Below are 14,398 nucleotides of genomic sequence, written 5' to 3'. Positions count from 1 at the left end.
GTCTTCTCTGTCAGTTTATTGTGCCTTATAGCCATTTTTGCTGTGGTCAGGATGTGTCTTTCTGGGCTGTAACTGTAGGATGCATTTTAAATCATATGAGCGCGTTTAGAGTTCTGTGATGGTAATGAAGCCAAACTTTAGAAGAGAAAATGACATCAGTTATTGTGTTGCCTTCTCCTTTGTCCATGTCCCATCAACTCGCCTATCAATTGTTCTCCCTCTCCATCTGCTCAACTTTTATCCCTGCCTTTCTCCGTCTCTCCTCCCACTGTGGACGGTCGGACGTTAACAGCGCCCCGCAGTCTCCGATGATCACTCCTCGTCAGCCATGTTGTTGGTGTGACACACGGAGCTGTCATCAACAGGTTCTCAGAGTACAAGTGTGGCACAAAACTCAACATTTCTTCCATAAGTGCAACTTTCCTTGGATACTGAACTTGACTGTGTGTCTGGGGAAACCGTCCAGAAGTGGTGGGCGATCATTTCAAGCGATTTGAAAGCTCGGAAGTTGGTGTTTTATGTCCGCGGTGAAAGAGGTACGCTGCGAAACTGCTTATCTAAGCATGAGTGTAACTTTGATATTGTTTGGTAAAGCATATGTAGACTAAAATTTAGCTTCCGCACATGTTTTAAGTATAACTTCGCCTTGTATTTTTTGTTTATGTTCCTTATTTGACGCTGGGATATGAAAGAAAATGTGTCTTTTGAAAGGCTGATGCTTCTCAACTGACTTCAAACAAGCTGCGTTCACGTTAGCTAGCTGAGTTATGTTTTCATTAGCTGTTAGGTTTATGGGTTCACCTAGGTGGGGTGTTAATAGATGCTTCTGCCAGGCGAGATGATTCATGTAAAGTCAGCAAAGGCAGATTTGCCGGAAATACACCCAAATTCCTCTTGGTTCAAACTAGTTGAGCAGGTTGCAGATGGTGACAAGTGATTAGGGAATGTAACTCTATCAGTTCATCTACAGACACAGTGAAGCCAAAAGATCAACCGAGACTCAACATGATAAAAAATCTCTATAGTGACAGTGCTGATTTCTTGTACTATTGTGGACTGTCCCATTGTGAGTCCTAATTTGTCCAACTTGACACAGTCAGAGCCACTTGGAGGTAAGAGACTTTTCTATTACCACAAAAAAAAAGACAGTTCATGAGCTATTGAAGTATTTCTGGACAGTTTTTAAATCCACAAAATTCTGAATTATCAAGGAGGACTATTACTTAAAATATTCAACCAAGATAAACACAAGCATTTATCAGAAAGTCTAAATTAGTCTTTAAGTCGTTATCTCTACTGATGGGTATACAGACCTCAGATGGTAAGTGTTGTTTCAGTATTCTTCTGGAGACATACTTTTCTAAGGGGCAGTTTGCCTGGCATTTCATCACTGAGCACTGTACTGTGACCCACATTGTGTCCACCTTGCTGAATCTGTATGATTATTGGCCCAGGATTTGTTTCATCTAACTTTTTTTTTTGTCTTCAGTAAAATCTGCTGTCAAGATGATCTTGATGGAGCATAGACACAGACTGTACACAGACAGCACCTGTATTGAGCCAGTTTCATTGTTAAATAACTTCTCAAGAGTACTCTTTCAAGTCCTGTCATGTTACAGTGTATGTACAAAGCAGATTAAAAGGAGGGAGAGGCATGCCATGCCTCTTAAAAAAAACAAAACCCAGCACATCAAACAGAATTAATCAAACCCAGTGTGAAACACTCTTAATGCCACTGATGAATGGGGTGCTTATTGAAGGGCGAGTGTGTTTTGGTGGAATATCTTTTTAAGCCCACCTGAATAGTCAGCTCCACTGTGGGAAATTGTAGGGAAGACAGAACCAAATGACTACACAAAGAGAAAAGTGATTGATAAGGAGATGGCCAGGTAAAAGGAAACAAACAGAAAGGGGGGGCAGAGATGTGGATGGGGGTGATGTTGGTGTGAGCTTGGTGAGGAAGGCAGCTGAAAATCAATAATTTCTTATGACATCACTCAGCCAGGCAATGCTTGTTTCTGATCAGATTAGTGACGACAACAGACCAGGGTCGCTTGGTTGGTTGTGTAGAATATTTAAAGGCAAGAAGAGAGACAGTATGAGAATTGGGAAAAAATAGAGGATTGTCCTACAGATAATGGTGGAATGAGAATGGAAGAAATTATTCATTCCTCAGTTTCATCCAGTTTTTTTTTCTACTTTTGTTAGAGGTTTGAGTGGCAGCAAGGTACAGTATTAAAAGTTAATAAAATTGATCAGAAGGCATTAATGTATGCAGACAGATGTATACAGAGTTAGGGAGAGACATTAGGACACACATTTAAAAGCTGTTACTGAAGCAGGTGAGGTCAGAAACTGGCAAGCTATTTATCCAACAGTTTTCTGTGTTATGTGTATACTGTCTGTAGGGCAGAAACGTCTCGGTCCTTTAACACGATCCAAAGCAGAACTGAAGCAGGTGAGGTCAGACCGCCGTAGGACAAAAATGAAAAGATGTGCTTGTTTCACCTCTGCACTCCAGTCAGGCATCATTTCAGCAAGAAGTGGTTCATGTTAACCTCGAAAGTCTTCCCCCCCCCCCCTCAAAGAAAATGTGCAAAATGAAGATGTTTGCAAATGAACACCTGTAGTTTGCAGTTAGTGACGCAGACATTGTTCGGTGACGTTACACACCACAGCCAAAAATGTGCTTTAGTCACTGGAAATGAGGAGAAAACGTCTTGATATTGAAAATTATTTCATACAGGTTGTAACCCATTGAATGTTAAGCACACATACTGGTATAAGTGTGACAAGTGTCTCTTCCTTATCTCATCTCTCCACAGTCAATGAGTTTTTCATCTGTTTTGTGTTATAAGGAGAAATTTGTTGGTTATATTAATCTATATTTGGATAAATGTTTTTTATTTCAGAGAACAGATCTTAATTGGGTTTTATTGGGTACAGGAGACCCTTTGATGTTTGCAACTGGCATAAAAAAATCTGTTTTTTAAATCTCATCAGTCGGTGAATATTAATGACAACTAGTTTTATATCAGTTCATTTGACTGCTGGTGGTAAATAAATATTTTCTGCTGCATGACGGTGCAAGAGCTCTTTCATAAATAACAGGTTGTTAGCCAGCGTGAGTCGTGTCTATTTCTGTGCTAAACCATGACAACAATAATTGGACTACTGCATATGTGTGGGTACCAGAATTTCAGCACGGGTCCAGGCTTATGGGAAAATTTTATGCTTCCTAATGAGGGTGTTGTAGTTTTCACATCTGCAGTGCACAGCGGCCCATTTGATGTAAATGATGTCATCTGAGGGTGTGTGCAAGGCTCTGCAGGTAACAGTGCACCCAGTCTTTTTGTTTAACTGTGTGTATTTGTCAGCTCATCTGAGTTTATACAGGATGCCTTTTTGTAGACGATTATGGGCTCGGTATGTTGGAAGAAGATGTGGACAACCAACTTGTAATCATGTCTGTAATTATGTAACCATAAGCGATGTTAGTATATATAATATTTTTACAAAAACCAGATTAATTTTTGTGCCTTTTATTAAACATGTTCTAGTATAAATTAGATATAACATCAGGAAATTGTTTGGTTTGAATCAGGAGGAAATCGGAAGGCGTATCAAGGCCCAGCTTGTTGCCACACAGGACTGAACACATTCCTTGTACTAATTACAGGGTAACAGTGTCCAGACCATAAAGTATATTCTGACTTCTGATTTTCTGCATAATAAAAATTCCCCACTACATATGGCAATTAATACAAACCTTTATGTGAAAAAAGTTGTATGATTTGCGTATGCCTCTGTCTTCGGTGATGATGACCGTATCACTATCAAAAACAGTGCACAAGGCTTAACACTTACAGCTGCTTCTCTGTACCTTAGGTGTCTATTTCCAGTCTGGTTTTAAGTAGTTTATAGAAGGTTCTGGCATCACTGGTGAGGTACAGATAAACATAGTTTTTAGGTTAGGTGGAGCCCTATTAGCCCACAATTCCCCTAATTGCCTAAGTGGAGTTATGACGAAGCATGTAGTAACTCTGCAGTATTCATTTAGTAGCCCCAAGCATTTTCTGAGACAGTGTGTGTTTGTATGTGAGAGCATCTGGACAATGATTTCAGAAAGGATTTGCATGAGTTTTGCAAAACTAAGTCGGTCATAGAAGTCAGTCGTTTAGTGGGTCAGGCAGCCGTCACATCAAGGAAAGTAAGACTCCTCTCACTCTGGAAACACTAAACCTTAAAGCAGACTGCCTACTGCTATCTTTCATTTATTCATTACAATAAATGAAAGATAGCAGGTTGCATTTCTGACTAGAGCCCCAGTAATACCAGATGGGACTGGTATTGATGTCAGTGCATCACCCTTAAGCTGTTTTCACACGTGACTTGTTTTCAGCCAGGTCCACAGTTGTCTGATGACTTATGTGCTAGACAGCAGGAGAATTGGTGTGAAACTTGTTTTCACCTGGAAATACAGTCTGGAGTGGTGTGCGGGCACAGCAAACTGGATGCAGGACATGATGCCAACAGTTTGTTCTGAAAATGGCTGTTTAGTTTACAGCAGGTCAAGAGTGGCAGAAGAGGCTGACGACTCATAGTACTGTATATTTAATAAAAACGGTTTTTGTATTTTAATAATTACAAAAAAGGAATCTGGACATATTCGCAATGAAAGGAGTGGAAACCAATAGAGTTCCCTGGAGTTTGAACTTATCTGTTAACACAGTGGCTCAGTTTGTTGCCTGATATGATATCAGATAGTATTGTCAACTCTTTAAGCTTTGTTATGTTTAAAAGGGTTGACAATCCCCAAAAATTTTAGGCATGCAGTACATATTGCAGTGGTATTCCTGTTTGATTGTTGATAAACAAAAGAAAAAATCTGTTGCAATCATAAAATGTGTCATTTAGAAAACTGCAACTTATTCCGCTGTTTTCTTGTTTTATGAAGTTTCAGTATTAACATTAGTTACATCAGTGCCTTTGGCTGCTACTTTTTTTCTTTTTTAAATCAGACAAATAAGCCCCAATACGTCCCTTCTTTTGGCTTCTAAGTTTTCTGCTTATTGCTGGATTGGCTGTTTAATACCAAGTGTTTTGAGCACTGAACCAAATTAGCATCCAGATCTGGCCTCCTATTTAATCATTAAGCTGACCAGCAAGTATTGATTGTTGTTAGACTCCTGGTTTCTTTCCTCAGAAGCTGCTGGAGGTCATCAAGATACATGAGCCGCTTCATAATAAAACTCCTCTAAGAGTATAAATCTTTCGTAGTTCCTTTTCATACAGGGGATATAACTATGTGACGATCGAATGTGGTTAAAACTTTTTAGTGGAGAAATTGAGTTTCTGTACATGAGTACTAAATCAATAGTTGCCAGTGTTTACAGCGCACACAAAGTTGTTTTTTTTATGGCTGTATCATTGGGTTTTTTTCTAAGTGAGAGTATTCATTTATATCTTTAGAAGTTTAGCATTTTGGGCTCTAAATTTTGCATGACAGTAATGGTAAATGTAATGCAGACAGTTGGCTCAACTAATTTGTTGACGTAATAATCCATACACTCAGCTAGTGTGAATATTAACATGGTTTTTGTGTTTCACCTGTAAATTAAGGTGCTCTGCTGTGGAACATTGTGTTACTGCTGACAGCAAGTTTCTGCAGACACAAGTCAGTATTTCATTTTAAGATAAAAACAACGGGACACTGCTGTACATTGTCAAGTATGTTAATGAGTGAAAAGCAATGCAGAATAAAAGAAAGATGGAATGGACATAGAGACCTGACCAAGGAGAGACGAGAGAGGTGAGGGATGCAGCGCAACAGATGGCAGGCAGTAGATTAACTCTCCCTTGCTGTTTTCTGCCTTTGTGAGAGCATCAAGCTGACCACACTCTTTCTCTAATTTATTTTCTTAGACATAACGGCGTTGTCAACAGGAAAGTCAAAGATCTGTGGTGTTCCCAAAATAGTTTTCCAGTCTATCTGCCCAGTGCTAACCATAGATTCAGTGCCAATAGGTTTCCTGCTTTGACAAAGTTTTCCTTTTTCTGAAATCCACAATCACTTCTGTAGACCTGATGTTGGATGAGGAAGTTCTTATGTCTGTGCAGGAAGTTCTGAGCAAAAATACTGGAATTTTTTTTCTTCTTTTCTTCCTCCACCTTCATCATGTGAGTCTGACTCGCTGGTGGCAGAGAGAGAGAATCACAGGAGAATCAGGTGTTCAGCAAGTATTTAATGGAAGTCCAGTATGAAAGCTACAAGAACTATATGACACTCTTAAAAAATAAAAATAAAAATCTGATTCTCAAATGCATGAACATCCTCTTACCACTTAGACCTACTTCATTCATCCTGGCAAAAGTGTTTTGAATATAAACAAAGGGATTTTATGCTGCTGTGTTTTCCTTCAGACAGAGCAGTGCTTCAGTAACCGATGAGATCTACAAATGTTCCTGTTAACTCAGCATAATGCCATGCCTGGTCTTTTGACAACAAGGATCCACTTAAAGTTAATTTAGTCTCTCCAAACAAACATCCTCCCAACCAATCTAAGCAATATAAACAGGACTCCATGTGTCCTGCAAGGAACTGATAAAATGAAAAGCTAGCATAAGCAGGGAGAAATTAGTACCAACCAGTAGAAGCTAAGCCAAGCAAAAAGCTGCAGCTATTGGCTGGAAGAGTGAGCTAGTTGACCAGAAAGAGGGGCACTTTTTTAATGTTATAGATAGGAAGTAAATATATTACCATATTGATCCTTCCACTTGTATCTACTTGTCACTGGTCTCAAGACACATTATCAATATTTTTAGTACATCTTAGATCTAAATGGGTTAAAACATATTAAATGGGTTTAGTAAATACCAAGGCAGCATCTCTAGTTGACTTTCCTAGAAAGTTAAATTACCAGAATAATGAATTTGTGAATACTATTATTGTCTGCCCAAAGCGGTGGTCTGACTGTCGAACAAACGCTGGCAACAAAACAAAATCAACAAAAATCACATGACAAAAAAACAAATGATGATTAATGGGGATAGTTTACAGATTAGTAGCTAGTATGTAGCTTTTTCTATTAAATTCTCTTCTTTATGGTGGTTTTTGAGATATCTTTATTTATAAAGATTTGTCTTTTTTTTGAGTCCCAACACAAATTTCAGTATGTGGCTAATGAAGTGGATCACATTACGTTGTATTGTATGACTTACGCATCTTCAGATCATTTTTACTTGTTTTTCTTCATCATGATTAACTGCTGACATCCTTATCTGCTCCAGATCACTATGTGCTAGCATGCCCACGTTGTAAACATCAGACCTGTTTGACATCAGTTCATCATTGTCATTTTGAGCTTGTTTACATGTTGTTGTTTACATGCTCCCTACAGCTGACTTTGGACTCATGGGTTAAATGCTTGCTTACTTATAGCACATGAATTATTTGAAAAATGAAAGCCCTTAGGAGATAAGTGGTCTGGTTTATTCAGCACTTTTACAAATTCTGTCATCTTTATAAATAAAAAAAAATATTAAAGACACATTGCAGGTCAAAGTTTATCATCACTTGTCTCTTTTCAAGTTAAATGTTCAACTGTTTAACATAAAAAAACAGGAGGTTTAATGATGGCTGTATTTCTTTCAGGCAGAGCAATGCTTTGCTTTGTTAATGTTCATATTAATGGGCTTGCAGTGGACTATAGGATGAGCTTCAACTCCACCAACCATCTGCTCATCAAATGTAGGAAGCTTCTTTATGAGGGTGGTGTCTGTTTGACATGAAGACACTGCAGGTCTTTTGTTGACTCTGCCTCAGACACAGTGCTGAACAGGGCTCCTTAGTCCTAAGGACAGTAAATGTAAATCTCAAGAGTGTTTCTCAGTTTAGCTTGTTTAGTGTTTGCTGCAGGGTCTTGAACCACTACAGAGTCAGTGTGGATGGTACTGAAACAAGCCTCAGTGGTTTGGGATGTGGTCAGGCTGGTCCTGAGTGAAGAGAACAGGAGAAGCCCTGTATATGACTGCTGACTGACCAGAATCTCTCTCTCTCTGTATTCCTCACTCTGCCTTTTTTTCTCCCTCCCTCAGTGAAAGCACAGTCGGGGCTCAGCTGCAGTATTGACTGATGCCTGGACTGTGACTTTGTGTTTTGCAGATGGCTGTGAGCTGTAGCTGAGCGGGAGGTCTCCACGTGCAAAATGAATGGTAAGACCACTGCAGTTTGTGTATGTGAAGAGGGGTGTGTGTAGTTTTGAGAAAGAGAACGGTTGAGAGGTTTTGTAATGGTGTTCCTTTTTTCTTTGTGGCTCTGCAGAGTGCTGTAACCAACACAGTGTCAGTTTTGTAATAAAAATGTGTTTAAAGCAATTTAATTCATTACTCAGTACTATTTGTGCATTCTTTGTCTAGACCAGCTCATTTTTAGTTCTACTTGAAGTTCAGACATTGTACTCTTTGGTCATTTGAACATTATATGTCCTCTTTTCTTTTAACACCAGCTTTGTTAATAGTTTAAATTACAAGATTAAAGTTGCAGCAGTTGTACATCTTTATACTAAATGAAAAGACACGTGCATTACTGGATATTCTGATGTACTACTGAATACACAGTAATATGTAGTCGTCCTTGGTTGTGTAAATACTAATGTAAGGCATTAGCTTGGTCTTCCCTCCTGCAACAACATGTTTTATTGTCACTTTGTCAATATCAGTGCATTCCCAACTTCTGACCGCCACTGAGGCTGGCTTTGGGATACTCCCTTATCTCATATATGTGTGTGTGTGTGTGTGTGTGTGTGTGTGTGTGTGTGTGTGTGTGTGTGTGTGTTTGTGTTTGTGTTGCCCTGTCTTCCTCTCTGTTTCTGTGTTTTAGTAATGAAATTGTGTTACTTTGTTGTTATTTTTCCACCATTTGATAACGGAAACTGCAGGCTTGTTTTCCTTGCTTAGATTCTGTGTAAGTTGCTCTGATTTTCATCAAGTATGAATCTAAACAGCAGCTCATGAAGCAGGTTTTCTTGTCAGAGCCCAAAAATGACCCATATTTAACATACAATCAAATATAGAAACACTTGATCATCAGCTAATTTAATCCTCTTTCAAGCCAGGAGTGATGTGCATTTGCAGTGTTGTGTGAAAGTGAGGAGGCAGAACAGGAGGTCAAAATTGGCCTGCTGCTAATGCACCTCTGAGCCTGCAAAGGAAGCTGTAACAGAAGTGAAACAGGCCAGGGTTTGTGCTGTGTTGGTGTACTTGTACATCGTAGAACTCATTGTTCTAAGCGACGAAGCTATCGTCACCAGCTGGTCCTGCGGCTTGGCTTTATATGTGTCAGGACGCAGTGATGGGGAGCTGAGACGCCTCTGTTTGACATGTTTGAATTACTTGGAAGAACAGCTGCAGGTTTAGAAGATGTCTTTTGTTGCCTTTAGGGTTTGATCGATATGTGAAAAAGACTTTAGATACATGCAGCTAGCGTCTTGGAGTTGTTCTGCCTCATATTCATGTTATTTCAATATGGTTGCAGACCCAAGTATTGTTTTACTGTTTAGGTGGTCCAAGTATATGGGGAATCTCTCCAGAGGAGAGAGACAAACATGATCAGAAGTTTGACACCCTCTCCCCATCAATGGGCTACGTCTCAGGTACACATATTTTCACACACACCACTGTACAGCCTGTTGGTAATCATTTTCACAGTGATTGTACAGTCAGTGTATTTTATAAAGTGAATTTCCCCTGACACATTCTTTAGCCTATCAGTAGCATACAGAGCTATGAAATATACTCATATGTCAGTGATTAGCCCACTGTAGATTCAGCCACAGGCACATATGTGCAGAAACAGATTTTTTTATTTTTTATTGTTTTTTTTGTTTTTTTTGCTTGTTTGTAATTTCTTTGTACCTCTGCTCCGTTGTCCCGCTGTAGGAGAACAGGCAAGGAAGTTTTTCCTCCAGTCAGGGCTGCCTTCTTCTGTGTTGGCTGAGATATGGTGAGAAATACACACATTCACACTGAAACGCTGGCACATTTCTTATTGATTTGGTTCTGGAACATTTTAATAAAATCTTGAAGCACAGATTTTTTAACTCTGTAGTCTTACTTGTGGTCTTTCCTCTGTTTCTCAGGGCTCTGGCTGATATGAATAAGGATGGGCAGATGGACAGGTTGGAGTTTTCTATTGCTATGAAGCTCATAAAGCTAAAACTCCAGGGCACGCCGCTTCCCTCTGCACTGCCAGTCATCATGAAACAGCCTCCAGTGCCCATTCCCAGTCTTAATAACCCCACCACTTCCATGTCAGGCTCCGCTTATGGTACAGTTGTTTAAAAATGTCCTGTATGCACTGCAGATTTAACATCACTTGGGAAAATGTTATTTGTCTTTGGTATTCAGCCCTAAACACAGAAACTATAGAAAAGAAATGGTACAGATAAAAGGATTCAAGTGAAATACAAACAAGACAGAGACTGGCTAATTTAAACCTAATTTAGACTGGTGTGTGTGTGTTTGTTTGTAGGTATAGGTTCTATGTCTATGATGCCTGGAACAAACCTTGCCATGTTAGCCCCTATCTCCGTTGCAAACTCTGGACTCGCACCTTTGACGCCGATGACTGGTCTCACCCCTTTGGTTCCTTCAGCATCAGGTCTAAACCCACTAATAGCCTCAACCCCTACCAGGCCGCTGATGCCCACAATGGGGAACACTGCACTGTCCAATGGCACCATGGGAATTCTCCAGCCAATCACTTCCGGACCTTTGACTACCGGTAATCGTTATTGTCATCATTGTCTACTTGTTTGATCTTCTACTTTGTTTCTGTTATACTATGTCAGTGCTTTGGAAAAAAAAAAATAAAAAATTTAACCAGTACTTTTAAACTTTAGGATTGTTTTCAAACAAAGGAGATTCCTTATAAACAGTCCTGGATTTTCTACATTTCCACTGTGGACTGATAAGAAAAGTAACCCTTAGTTTTTGCATCTTGTCCTATGCTGCTGGCAGATGTGTTCCAACACCCCCTCCCTCATACTCCTATCTGTGAGAATGCATCTCCAGCACGTTTTTTTATAAAATTTACTATGTTCATAATCAAGAGATAAACTGAAACAGAAAGAGGAAAATAAGATTTTTGGGGTACTTAACTATTTAAAAAAATGTACATTAGTTCAGGCACCATCCCATAAGAATCAATAATCCCAGAAGTGTTTCCTTCTCATCAGGAGGGTAAAAATCTTCCCAGTTCTTTGTTTTATCAGCCTGGTTCCTGCAGTGGCAATGGCACAGTTCAGGGAAAGGACCCTACAAAAGCCCTTGATCCTTTGGAAAAGTAACTGTGGTATAAATGCTTAAACACGTGATCATCTATTTGATTGCCTCTTACTTGGTGTTTGATGTAGCAGGAAAATCTTAGGAGAAATCCTTTTTTTTTTGACAATAGATGATTTATGTGTGTATGTGTGTTTTTATGGTTTTGAATGGAAATTAAATGCCTCCCAATCCAGTTTTGCAGAGTCAGGTGTCTCTGTCTCATCTCCATACAAATTTCCTTCCTGTCCTTGACAAGGATACAGCAGTGACTGGATACTAGTGCACCATTGAACCTCTCCAGGCCTCTTTTCCCTCTCTGAAAACTATAGAAACATTAACAGAAAAGAGTTTCAGCTCATGGTTACTGTCAGGTGTTTGCCTAAAATGTCTTAGAAAGGTTACAAATGACTCTAGAAATGTGTGTAATGGACATATGTGTGCACTTCAGGCCTACCTCTATCTGCAACTCCGTACTCCTCCCCGCTTGGACTCTCCTATTCTCCTGCTGGTATAAACAATACCGGATCACTGCTGGACCTGGGATCTGGCAGGTAAAACACACAAAGACATTGCAGAGTTCAGAAGTAGCAGTTATTTCTTTTGCACAATCACTGCTTAGTTTGTCTTGTTAGTCTCTTAAAATGAGTCAACACTTGAAAGTGAGGTTTGATGTATTCTTTCAGCTCTGCTTCATCATCTCCATCTGTGATGTCTCCCATGGCTGCTGCTCCCAGTGACTGGGCTGTCCCTCATGGCTCTAGACTGAAATATAGACAGCAGTTCAACAGCTTGGATAAACAGATGACTGGATACCTCACCGGTATGACATGTTTGCATCTGTGTGCACGTATGGGCAGTGTGTAGGTCAAACAAGACATAGCAATGTGCAGAATGCAGGCGTGGACGCTCATGAGCCATGGTCACTGGTGACTTCATAGGCTGTCTTTGCAACCTCCCTCTTTTTTTCAATTTGTGTTAAAGCTTTATTTAACTCAAAGGAAGTTGTGGCTTTGTTTCTGGGTGTGTGTTGTTGAGACAGTGGGAGGGTTTCTCAACGCATACAACCAAGTCTGCCTTTGCCTTATTGTTTCATAAGCCTCGTCAGACCTGTTCTCTTCAACAACCCAGTATTTAGTGAAATGACAATAGCATATAACCCTTATGATGATGAAAAAACAAGGACCAAGGTTTCCCTTGCCCGGACGTGGGTCACCGGGGCCCCCCTCTGGAGCCAGGCCTGGAGGTGGGGCACTGGACGCGAGCGCCGGTGGCGCGGGCCTTTGCCCATGGGGCCCGCGTCGGGCTCAGCCCGAAAGGGAGACATGGGCCCTCTCCTCCCGTGGGCTCACCACCCTACGGGAGGGGGCCATAGGGGTCGCGGGTGCATTGTGAGCTGGGCGGCTGCCAGAGGCAGGGACCCTGGCGGTCTGATCCCTCGGCTGCAAAAGCTAGCTCTAGGGACGTGGATGTCACCTCTCTGGCGGGTAAGGAGCCTGAGCTGGTGCGCGAGGTTGAGCGGTTCCGGCTAGATATAGTTGGACTTCGACCTCGACGCATAGCTTGGGCTCTGGAACAAACTGCCCTCGAGAGGGGCTGGACCTCCCATTCTTGGAGGTTGCTCCCGGTGAGAGGCGCCGAGCAGGTGTAGGCCTGCTCATTGCCCCCCAACTTGGCGCCTGTACGTTGGGGTTTACCCCGGTGGACGAAAGGGTAGCCTCCCTCCGCCTTCGGGTGGGGGGGACGGGTCCTGACTGTTGTTTGTGCCTATGCACCAAATAGCAGTTCAGAGTACACCACCCTTTTTGGAGTCCTTGGGGGGGTGTTGGAGAGCACTCCTTCTGGGGACTCCCTCGTTCTGCTGGGGGGACTTCAATGCTACACGTGGGCAATGACAGCGAGACCTGGAGGGGCGTGATTGGGAGGAACGGCCCCCCTGATCTGAATCCGAGTGGTGTTTTGTTGTTGGAACTTCTGGTGCTCGTCATGGATTGTCCATAACGAACACCTTGTTCAGACATAAGAGTGTCCACATGTGCACTTGGCACCAGGACACTCTAGGCCGCAGTTCGATGATCGACTTTGTAGTCGTGTCGTCGGACTTGCGGCCGCATGTCCTGGACACTCGGGTGAAGAGAGGGGCGGAGCTGTCAACTGATCACCACCTGGTGGTGAGTTGGCTCAGATGGTGGGGGAGGATGCCGGTCAGGCCTGGCAGGCCCAAGCGTGTTGTGAGGGTCTGCTGGGAACGTCTGGCAGAGTCCCCTGTCAGAATGAGTTTCAACCTCCCATCTCCGGCAGAGGCTTCAACCAAGTCCCGGGTTGAGGCGGGGGACATTGAGTCTGAATGGGCTGTGTTCCGTGCCTCTATTGCCGAAGGCCAGCCAGCCGCAGCTGTGGCCGTAAGGTCGTCGGTGCCTGTCATGGCGGTAACCCCCGAACTCGTTGGTGGACACCCGACAGTAAGGGATGCCGTCAAGCTGAAGAAGGAGTCCTATCGGTGCCTTTTTGGCCTGTGGGACTCCAGAGGCAGCTGATGGGTATCGGCGGGCTAAGCGGAGCGCGGCTTCGGCGGTCGCTAAGGCAAAAGCTCGGGCGTGGGAGGAGTTTGGAGAGGCCATGGAGAATGACTTCCGGACGGCTTCGAGGAGATTCTGGTCCACCATCCGGCGGCTCAGGAGGGGAAAGCAGTGCTCCGTCAACACTGTGTACAGTGGGGATGGGGGGCTGCTGACCTCGACTCGAGACGTTGTGAGGCGGTGGAGGGAATACTTCGAAGACCTCCTCAATCCCACCAACACGTCTTCTGATGAGGAAGCAGAGTCTGGGGTAGCTGGTGCTGGCTCGCCTATCTCTGGGGCTGAGGTCGCTGAGGTGGTTAAAAATCTCCTTGGTGGCAAGGCCCCGGGGGTGGATGAGGTCCGCCCAGAGTTCCTTAAGGCTCTGGATTCCGTAGGGCTGTCTTGGTTGACACGCCTCTGCGGCATCGCGTGGACATCGGGGGCAGTCCCCCTGGACTGGCAGACTGTGGTGGTGGTACCCCCTCTTCAAAAAGGGGGACCGGAGGGGTGTGCTC

The 14,398-nt window shown here is 42.5% G+C and overlaps 1 protein-coding gene across 2 annotated transcripts in view; it reads left to right on the top strand.

Annotated features, from left to right (window-relative positions):
- Positions 1 to 297: 297 nt before the first annotated feature.
- itsn2b (intersectin 2b) overlaps positions 298 to 14,398 on the top strand; it is a 36,261-nt gene continuing 22,160 nt past the window's right edge. The window contains exons 1-8 of one of the 2 annotated variants that reach the window (XM_041983869.1): positions 298 to 536; positions 8,165 to 8,214; positions 9,561 to 9,653; positions 9,940 to 10,003; positions 10,140 to 10,327; positions 10,532 to 10,783; positions 11,774 to 11,876; positions 12,009 to 12,145. In XM_041983869.1, coding sequence (XP_041839803.1) covers positions 8,208 to 8,214; positions 9,561 to 9,653; positions 9,940 to 10,003; positions 10,140 to 10,327; positions 10,532 to 10,783; positions 11,774 to 11,876; positions 12,009 to 12,145 — 844 coding nt within the window. In that variant the 5' untranslated portion in view covers positions 298 to 536; positions 8,165 to 8,207. The remainder of the gene's footprint in view (positions 537 to 8,164; positions 8,215 to 9,560; positions 9,654 to 9,939; positions 10,004 to 10,139; positions 10,328 to 10,531; positions 10,784 to 11,773; positions 11,877 to 12,008; positions 12,146 to 14,398) is intronic. The other variant, XM_041983860.1, reaches the window with a different exon arrangement.

Source organism: Melanotaenia boesemani, chromosome 1, assembly GCF_017639745.1.
Source record: "Melanotaenia boesemani isolate fMelBoe1 chromosome 1, fMelBoe1.pri, whole genome shotgun sequence".
In the NCBI taxonomy this organism is placed as follows: Eukaryota; Metazoa; Chordata; class Actinopteri; order Atheriniformes; family Melanotaeniidae; genus Melanotaenia; species Melanotaenia boesemani.
The sequence above is the reverse complement of the archived record's forward strand: the minus strand, read 5'-3'. Positions and strand labels throughout refer to the sequence as shown.